Here is a 10,184-nt window from a genome sequence, read left to right on the forward strand (position 1 = left end):
GGTGGCCGGCGACGTTGACACTCACCTGGTCAGTGCACCAGTACCAGGTGGCCATGATGGTCAGACCAAAGGTCATCCCAGTCCACGGGAGGTCCCCTGTGTAGGGGTCTCGGAACATGTGCATAGCGTCTGCCCGCGGCAGGTGGCAGGTCGTGTTGGCGATGGTCCGGCGTGGGATGGCCTGGGCATAGGCAGCCGCCAGTTGCTCATACCCACCGATCTGGTCAAAAGCTGGAGAGGGCGGGGCAGGGACGGGTTGCTGGCTGGTGGCCCTGACTCAGGGCCCCCACTTCCCAATGCATCAAACTTGACTTTTTCCCATTCACCTTTCCCAGTCTCTGGAAAGGTATGGAGGGTAGAGGGTTTAAAAAGCAAGGGGGTGGGGGATTCAAATGACTGTTTTATTTGTATTTAAAATAAGACTATTAAATGAGCATTTTGCACGTGGACACCTACAGTGTCCCCTTGGGCCCTGGATGCCTGTTGGCCTCGGGCGAGGGGTTCTCTGCCAGGCTTCAGATTGTTGACTCAAGGGAGCAAAAGTACTTTTTCTTGGCATTCGAGGACCTTCCCGAGGAGTCTAAAGTGTTAAAGCCCTGACCTGGGGCTTCTGAAGGATGTGACTTCGGCAGAGCTGAGGATGCCCGGCAGTCATGTAGCACTGAGAACAGAACGAGTCCCAGAGGGGGCACGGGAGTGACCGAGGCCACGTGGCCAGCCGGCTGGGGCTCGGGCCAGAAGTCATTTCCCTCCTTTCGCTCCCTCACTGTTCCCGTCTACCTCAGGGTCAGGGCCCTGCGTGGCCAAGCCCCGGCCCATCTGTGGCTTCTGCTGTGTCCACAGTTACTGCCCCCCCCATCCAGCCTGGGCCTGGCTGCCTGGCTCCCTCCCCTGCAGTGGGTTCCAGGGACGTGGGCCCCTGTCTGAAAGGAGGCAGACACGCAAAAGTGAATACGGGGGACGCTCTGTCTCATCTGCCTGCTCCTCGCCCCTCTGCCCCGCCTTTGCCAGGCTGGGAGCCTGCCGCCGGGTCTCTGGCCCTAGCCTCTCTGCCGCCCCGAGCCCAGGCCGGCCCGAGTACTCAGAGCAAGCGTACGAACGCTATTCAAAGGTCAGAAATTGCCGGGCCACAGGATCCTCCAGTCTGAGCCTCGGTTTACCCCTGTGGGATCCTGCTGGCTCTGATAGCCCCTAATGGGGCCGCCCTCGGAGCTTCGTCCAGGTTCCCAGGCCAGGATCACCGACCCATCTCAACCCTCTCCCCTCCTCCCCGGCCCCGGCCTGCGGGCTGTTGCAGCGCTTCTGCCATTATGCACAGGATTTTGAACAATTGGACCAGAGGCCCGGGCGGCTCTGTGGTCCGCTGATGGTGCGCACACGTGCCCTCGGCCCTCCCTCTCCATCAAGCCCCGAGCCGGCCCGGGGCGGGCCACGTGCTCAGCTGGGCCGCCGACGGGAGGCCGCCGCCGCGGGGGCTGCCGACTGCCGACTGCCGGGTGGCTTGACCTCGTGAGCCCACCCCCACCCAGTGCTGGCACCTGGGTCCTGGCAGTGCAGCCCCCCCCCCCCATCCCGCTCACCTTTGACGGTCAGGATGACAGCCCCCACCACCATGATGAGCGTTTGCAGGGCGTCCGTGTAGATCACAGCAGCCAGACCCCCTGTGGGTAGAAACGACGGAGCTCGAGGGGGGAGGGGCAGCAGCTCCACGACACGTGTCCCCTGCCCTCTCAGGTGCGTCAGCTGTGGGGCCAATCGGCTGGGCTGGCAGCGCCAGCTCCACGGCTCCACTGGCCAGGCTGTGGGGGGAGGGGGCCCCCGCCTCTAGCTCATGCCCCCCATGCATCTGCCCCGCCGCAGGGATGCCCGGGCCGGCTGGCGGTCAGGCCCCCTGTGTGCAGGGTCCCTGGGGCGCCGTACCTGCGATGGTGTACAGGGCCGTGATGGCGAGCATGAGGATGGTGGAGAGGTAGAAGTTCCAGCCCAGGCAGATGTGCACGAAGAGTGCCCCTGCGTACAGGTCGATCTGGGGAATGGGAGAGGAACTTGCGCGGAGGCTCGAGCCAGGGCACCACTCGCGCGCCGTGTGGCCTCGGTGCCCCGTGGACAAGGCGGGAGAGACACCCCCAGCCACCCCGCACCCCCGCCGGCGCTGTCGTGAGGGTGGGAGGAGGTCCTGGATGTGGACAAGCAGTGTGCAGGGAATGTTGCTAATGTTAATAAAGTCCTAAGTGGCCCATGTCCACCGAGGAGCAGTGTTGTCATTGAGTCTGGCCCCTGCAGGGGGGTGGGGGGTGGTGAGATGGGAAAGGAGGAGTCCAGGAGGGCTTCCTGAGGGAGGCTCAAGAAGACCAATGGGCCTCAGGAAACAGGTCTGCAGGCCAGTATCCGTCTGGGTGTGCCCCCTATTCTCTGCTCCCCATTAGACGGGGGCCCTGAAAAGAGACCAGATGTGTTCTGGGTGGGGGGGGGCAGGCTGGGGAACAGACAGGCAGTCTTGCTTACTGCCCTCCGGTGGGGCTGGACCCGAAGCCAGGACCATGTCTCAGGCCCAGGCTGGTCCCCAGGGGCTGGACTGGATCCAGCCGCTGTTATCCCAGACCCCGGGGCGGCGTGTGGGGCTGGAGTCCTCGTCCTGGGTTGAGCCTTACAACCCTAATTCCAACACCACCCCCACCTGTATTGTGGGAGCCCAGGGAAGGAGGGCAGGACTCTGTCTGTGGGACTAGGGGCCGGACAAGGGGCTCCACCCTGCCGAGTTTCCCGATCTGCCATTCTGGGCCTGCTCGGAGGAGGGGAGATGACCTGAAATACAGCCTTTGGGGCCGATGGGCTCCTGACAAGGCTGGTCAAGGCCAGTGGGTCAGCCGAGCCTGTGTATGTGGGGGACCGCTCAGCACAAGGCCCAGGGGGCAGAGGCCCCTTCGAGCTACAGTGCCTGGCCCACCATAGAGCCGAGCAGCACTGCTCAGTCGGCTGTGGACCCCTGATTCCAAAGTCTGCATTCCCTGTACCTCTCCCTCCAGGCTCCCCTTTACCCTCTCTTGGAGAGATCAGCCAGTGTGGACTCTGACAAGGTGCTTTCAGGAGAACAGCAGCCCCTCACTCTAGCTACTGGCTTTGGTGACGTGAGTGTGTGTGAGTGTGTGTGTGTGAGTGTGAGTGCGTGCGTGTTGGGGAGAGTGTGTCTACCTCCAGCCCAAGGAGAAGCCCAGGGTTGTGAACGTCAGAGCAGGAAGGACTCTTCAAGCCCCCTGCCCTGTCAGACCAGAGGAGAAACTGAGGCCTGGGGAGGGGAGGGACTTCCCTGAGGCCAGGCCGCGAAGGGTATCAGAGATTGGAGCTGCCAGGAGAAGAGGAACAGGAAGTCTCTAGAAGGAAGCAGCACCCTCCCTCCCCGGCCTGCTCCTCCTCCAGCCGGCGCTCAGGACCCCTTCCTGGACGGAGGCCGCCCTCAGAGCTCAGCCCTGATCTGCGTGGCTGGCCTTCAGGCCCCGGCCACCCATCTCTCCCAGCCCAGGTGACTCTGGTCACACCAGCCTGGTCTCCTTTGCACACCCCGCACTTCGCTGACCTCTCCTACAGCTGGAGCCCCGGCTTCTGTGAGCCCAGGAGAGCTGCCGCCTGGTACAAGCTAAGAGCCCTAAATCCAGAGCCGCACGGGCCGGGTCTATGTCCCTGTTCGGCTGTGTCCTGGCCACGTGGCTTTGAGCAGGTCACCTCACCTCCTGAGCCTCAGTGGCCCTCATCTGGAAAATGGGGAAGTGGATGCGGAGAGACAGGCCACGGTTGCAGGCCCAGCCTCTTCCATCCCCCTGCAGAGCCCCGCCCTCGGGGAGGTGGGGGGGAAGGGCGGGCAGGACCTCCAAGGGAGCCTGTCCTGCCCCCAAACCTTGCCCATCTCCATCGAGGCCATCACTGTCCCTTCAGGGCTCCAGAAACTTCTCACCTTTGCCACACTCGCTGCACCCAACCCACTGGCCAGGGCTGTCTCCAAAATACTCCCACGTCCGCTGTCCCCACCCGCTGCCCCATCCCTTTGGAAGCCCCTCACCGGCCCCTCCCGCACTCGGCTTGTCCAGCGGAAAATCAAGTTCTCTGCATTTCCACCGCACATAGAATAAGATCCAGCTAGCCAGGCCCAGAGGCCCGGTGCCACCCGGCAGGCAGCCCCCTCCGTCCCCTTCCTCACTCACCCCTCTCCAAGCTCTGCAGCTCCCTGCACTCTAGCCTCACCCCTTCCTTCTGCTGCAAACCTGGCATTTTCAATGCAGACCACTCTCTCCGAAGGGAGCCTGATCTCTGCTCCTGCTGTCATCGTTCTAGAATTCAGCCCCGCCTTTGCCTCTTTCACCACACTTTACTATTACGACTATATTGGCCTGTGTACTTCTCCGTCAGGAACATTACACTCCCTGCAAGTAAGGAATGTGTTTATCACCCAGGGCTCACCCAGGGCCTGGGACACAGTAGGTGCTCAGATAGCTACGTTTACGTAAGTATACCAGGGCTTGGCACGGCAGAGCCCACAGACCAAACCCCGTCACACGCATTGGAATTGTGTTTCTCACTCCAGCAGCAAAGTCGAGTAACGGCTATGACTCCTGCAAAGCCCCAAATACTGACTTTCTGGCCCTTCCCGGAAAGAATTAGCTGGCCCCTGGCATATTTTTTCCTTCAGTCCCATGAGGTATGCCAGGCACATAGGAGCGCCAGAGACACGTCAGTGAACAGAGAGAAGAAATGGGCGAGACAGACAACAGACTTTCTAAGTAAATTATTCAGCATACCGGAAGATAGTGCGAGTATGAAAAAGAGGGAAAGCAGGGAGGGGCAGGCCTCACTGAGAAGGTGAAATTTGAAAGACCTGACAGAGATGAAGATGTGAACCATGTGGATATCCAGGGGAAAAATGTTCCAGGCAGCGAACACAGCAAGTGCAAAGGCCCTGGGGCAGGATCACGCCTGGTGTGTTCATGGATGTGCAAGGGGGCCAGTGTGGTTGGAATGATGTGTGTGACAGGAGGAGAGGGACAGGAGAGGTTGGCGAGGTGGTAGGGGCCACATCTTGGAGGATCTTGTAGGCCACATTTGGCCTTCACTCCATGTGACCTAGGGTATTGTGCCACGTTTCTCTATTTTCCAGAGGTTAAATGACTAGCCCAGAGCCATGCAGTGATGGGGCTCAGTGGCCCCAGTCCCCATCTGAGGGTCAGGGCGGTAATGTCTGCACCCTGCCATCGAATGTTCTCCCGGCACACCAGTGTCCCCGCCTGAGAGGTGGGAGCCGGTGAGCCCGGTGGTCTCTGTCCGGACAGACTGCAGCTGGGACGGGTGCTGAATGTGCAGACAGCCGGGGCATTCCCAGTGTGGTCGGGGCCTCCGGGGGCCAGCTGGGCGCATGCACTTCAAAGAGTTTCAGCCCAAAGCCATCAGCCAGGGCGGCCCCAGTCCCGCCCAAACCAAGCCAAGCAATTAGCGTTCCTCTGGGCTTCCTCCGGCAACCCAGTCTTGGCTCTGGAGCCCCAGCCTTGACGTCAGTGGGCTGTTTTCCATTTTATAGGAGGGTCAGTCGAGTCATCCCCTATCACAGTGAGGAGTTTAAAGTGTCAAGTCCTGGCTGTTTCAGTGCAACAGAGCTGAGGTTGTGGCCCCGGGTGGGGAGGCAGAGGCCTGGGTTCTAACCATGCTCTCCGCCTGAGCAAGTCACGGTCGCTCTCTAGGTCTCGATTGTCTCATCTGTAAACTGGGCTTGCAGGATGAGATCTCTGTTAGGACGTCCCCTCCTAAGGCTCAGTCCTTCTGGAGTCCTACCCACGCCACCCCTGAATGAGATGCGACCCTACTGCAGACATATAGCAGCATGAAGCTGGGGGGGTAGGAGAACCCCACCCCGTGCACACAGGTTGGCCCCACGGGGCCCCACCGGGCACTCCCCACTCTGCTTCTCTCCCCTCCAGTCCACCCACTGAGAGGTGCCAGAGTACAAAAGCAGAGCTGACTGTGTCAGTCCCCTGCTTCGAGCCCCCAGGGTCCCTTGGGTCCTTCGGGCCCCTTACGATCAGAACCCGGCAGCCTCATCCCCCACTGCAGCCCTCGAGGCCGGGGGTGGGAAACTAGCAGCCCAAGAGCACTTCCACAGCCTCACCCCCCTCACAGATGACCTGCCCTCTTTACGAACAAGGAAACGGAGGCTCTGGGTCTCATCGGGGTGCACCCAGCCAGAAGCAGACCGATGTAGGACTCGGGCCCTGGTCCCCACCTCCCGAGTCCTTCCAGAAGCTGGGGCTGAAGTGGGCTGGATGGCCTCGGGGGTCAAGGGCAGGGTGCCCATGGATTCAGGAGTGAGAGCCAGAAGACCTGGTATTGCCAAGAAGTCACCAGGAAGCTTCGGACAAGTTACTCTCCCGCCCTGGGCCTCAGTTTCCCTATCTGTGAAATCAGGGGCTCCGACAAGACGAGCCCTAAGTGAGCCTTGACTGACATTCGAGGGGTGCTTTCTGCTCTTACCCTCCCAGGGGGACCAAGTCCAAGTCCCCAAGGGAAAGAGGCCTGGAGTGCCCACGAGGGCGGCACCCCAATACCAGGAGGGTGCCGCCAGGGTTCAGCTTTGCGAAGGAGCTGACCAGCCACAGGATGGGCTCCCGGTGGCTTCTGAACCACCAGCGACCGTGCGGGTTCTCAGTGCCCCCTAGTGGGCAGTCGTGGCTCACCTCCACGCTGGCCCAGAAAGACACCCAAGCTGACCCCCACCCCCACAAGTGACCTCTCATAGCGAGAACCCCTAACACCCTCATATCTAGGCCTGGGGCAAAGCAGGACTCAGAAGGCCTGCTTTGTCCCCTGACGATGCGAGCTGCCGAACTGACATTCTGGAAGCCCTGGTCCAGCTATCCCAGGTTCACTGTGTGAGCAATGATTGTCCCTCTCCGGGCCTCAGTTTCCCCAGCTGTTGAACTAGAGACAGACGACAGGATATCAGGTCTGTTTGAGGGGCCCCCAGAGCAGGGATGATTCCAGGCTGTGCTGGCTGGATGCTGGGAGTGGGGGGCGCAGCTCACCGATATCTTAGTGAAGACGGACAGCAACAGGGACAGGACAGACAGGTACGTGCGAATCCGCTGGCCTCCGTAGCGCTTCTGAATGTATTCAGGCATGGTGACAATCTGGGGGAGACACGGGGGCAGGGACTAAGCACTCCCCCAAGATCCCACCCAGAGCTGCTCAAGGACAAGGCCAGGCCCACTTATTACCGTCCCAGAACCTGGGACTGTGACTAGGGAGAAAGGGACAAGTTTGGATGAGCTATTGACGCAGCTGAATGGGGAAGGTGGCCGTGATGGATGGAGAGAGATCCAGCAAGTGGGAGCCACTGGAGGTAGTGACTGCCCAGCTGGGGCTGAGGGGGTGGGCAGAGTCGGGGACAGTATCGCCCAGGTGTGCCGCCCAGGTGTGCTGCCTATGTGCTTGAGTAGATGGAGCGTCACCCCCCAGATGCAGCAAGCAGGGGCAGTAGAAACCAGCAAAGCCCCCAGGCTGAGGTCCTCGGGGACCTGTCTTCATGAGTTATAGGCACACTAGTTGGACTAATAACCCAGCCCGGAGAGCAGTGGGTTCGCTCACCAACTTGTGAGCGAAGCCGGGGTTCCCGCTCATCAGCACCACCAAGCCGGACCAAGGCCCCGACCCACGTGAGGTCACCCTGGGGCCCCGGGAGTGGACTCACCTCCGAGGAGATGTAGATGGGCACGAACACCCAAGCCAGGGCCAGCAGCACATACGTGGCCTAAGGGGGACAGAGGCAGAGTGAGGACAGCAGGTGCAGCTCCCCCCAACCCCGCTCTAGAGACGTAGCCGGGACCAGCGGTCTGGAGGCCTGGCTTGCCAGGAGAACCTGAAGTGGCCTCATCCCCTCTCTGTGCGTCTGTACACTGATGGCCCCTGGCCAAGGCTAACAGCTCTCCCCCTGCTGGCCTATCCAGCGCTTTGGCATTCTGAAGACCAACCTTTCCCAGGAACACCACCCGTCTAGACGTTGGCTGCCCGGAGTTGCTGGGAGCTGACCCTTGGGCCGAGGGCAGACTCCAGTAGAGGCCCATCCAGCACCCTCCCGCGGCCGCACCCGCCCCTGCCCGCCGGCAGCTCACATGCCACTCGAAGCCCGCTACGGCCAGGCCCCCGGCCGCACCCGAACCCGCCAGTCCAATAAAGAGGCCCGAGCCCTCGCTGCTGGCAAAGAGAGAGGCTCCAATCTGGAGGACAGAGAGGAAAAGGAATCATTGGCAGGCTCCCCCTACCAGACTCCAAAGCCCCCACCCTTTACACAATTCCCAGCATCCCAACCCGACAGTCCCAGCTTGGGGACGCCCTTCCAGCCTCACCCTGCCCCCTCACTGCCTGCCTGGGACATCCCTCATCCTCAGGGATGAGCCCCGAGCCGGCACCTGTGCCGAGGGTCAGATGCTGTTCCCCCCCCACAGAAGGAGGAGCTGGGGGTGTCAGCACTCACCGGCCACCAGGCCATGTCCCGGCCCGCCAGGAAGTAGCCTTTCACCGTGTTCCTGCTGGCCCGGCATGAGGACTGCAAGAGCAGAGGCAGAAATTGGGACCTTGCACACACTGGAGGGAACGTAAAATGGTGCCCCCGCGGTGGAAAACAGTCTTCGGGCCCCTCAAAGTCTTCCACGTTCTAAGTTCAGTCCCCTACGTGATGACCCAGCATTCCCCTCCGACCTCCCGGAGAACTGGAAACAGGTGTTCAAACAAGACTTGTCCCTGGATGCTCAGAGCAACACTGTTCCCAGCAGCCCAATGGTGGAAACAGCCCAGATGCCCATCACCGGACGAATGGACAAAATGGGGTCTATCCATACAACGGAGTATTGCCCAACCACAGGATGGAATGAGGTTCTGACACCTGCTAGGACACGGTGGCCCTTGGGAACGTTCTGCTAAGTGAAAGGAGTCAGACAGAAAAGGCCACTTATTGTGAGTCCATGGATATGAAATGTCCAGAACAGGTGAATCCACAGAGGCAGAAAGTCCACAGTAGTGGTTTCTAGGGGCTGGGGAGAGGAGGGTAGGAGGAATGACTATTAATAGGTATGGGGTTCCTTTTGGGAGGATGAAAGGTTTTGGAACCAGATAAAGGTAATGGTTGCACAACACTGTGAATGTACTAAATACCACTGAATTATACACTTTAACATGGTTTAAGTAGGCTCCACGTTCAACGTGGGGCTCGAACTCATGACCCTGAGATCAAGAGTTGCAGGTTCTACTGACTGAGCCAGCCAGGTGCCCCTACGCGGAGATTTTTGCCTCTTGGTGAGGACTTTGAGCCAAGGATTCTGAGAACGCTTTGGCCTTTGATTTCTTCTCATATTATAAAGATTTTATTTACTTATTTGAGAGGGGGGTGTGGGGAGAGGGGCAGAGGCAGAGTGAGAGAGAGAATCCCAAGCAGACTCCCCGCTGAGCATAGAGCCCGACGCGGGGCTCGATCCCACGACGCTGAGATCATGACTTGAGCCAAAATTAAGAGCCAGAAGCTTAGCCAACTGAGCCACCCAGGTGCCCTCTTACTTCGAATATTTTAATCTCTGACACATTTCCAAGAATTATCACTCAAGTATTCCTGCATACCTTTTGTTTTGGGGGGAGCATGGAATTTTGTGCTCCATAATATAATTTGAAAAATCTGTAATCAAAATGCCTGGGGGCAAATCCTGGTTCCTCTGTTTCCTAGCCGTGTGACCTTGGGCAAGTTACTTCACCAATGTACCTTGGTTTCCTCATCTGTGATGTGGGCCTAAGAAAAGTCCCTCACAGGCTTCTGTGAGGTTTAATGAGTTAATACGCATAACATTCTGACAAGGTGCCTGGTACCTAGTACGTGTCTGATAAGGGTCAATGATTATATGGATTTTTCAAGACCTCACTTAGTGCTGTCTGGACAGGAGAAAATGAAAAGACGTGACCTTGAGAACAGGAAAAATTTGAAAAGAAGGACACAGCAGGTGTATTTAGGTATAGATTTTGCATTCCTTTTTCGCAACATACACATCCTAACATAAGGCTGGATCACATGATCTCAATCAATACACAGCCCTCTTTCTACCCAACTTTAATTTCTCACACACACACACACACACACACACACACACACACACACACACCATCAT

General features: G+C 59.1%; 1 protein-coding gene across 1 annotated transcript in view; it reads right to left on the reverse strand.

Moving 5' to 3' along the window:
* SLC5A10 (solute carrier family 5 member 10) overlaps positions 1–8,539 on the reverse strand; it is a 51,550-nt gene extending 43,011 nt beyond the window's left edge. Inside the window, 7 exon segments of the mRNA XM_032431847.1 lie at positions 26–231; positions 1,581–1,661; positions 1,921–2,026; positions 7,062–7,166; positions 7,727–7,786; positions 8,148–8,252; positions 8,510–8,539. Coding sequence (XP_032287738.1) covers positions 26–231; positions 1,581–1,661; positions 1,921–2,026; positions 7,062–7,166; positions 7,727–7,786; positions 8,148–8,252; positions 8,510–8,524 — 678 coding nt within the window. The 5' untranslated portion in view covers positions 8,525–8,539.
* Between the last annotated feature and the right edge of the window lie 1,645 nt (positions 8,540–10,184).

This window comes from Phoca vitulina, unplaced genomic scaffold, assembly GCF_004348235.1.
Source record: "Phoca vitulina isolate PV1807 unplaced genomic scaffold, GSC_HSeal_1.0 scaffold47, whole genome shotgun sequence".
Classification (NCBI taxonomy): domain Eukaryota; kingdom Metazoa; phylum Chordata; class Mammalia; order Carnivora; family Phocidae; genus Phoca; species Phoca vitulina.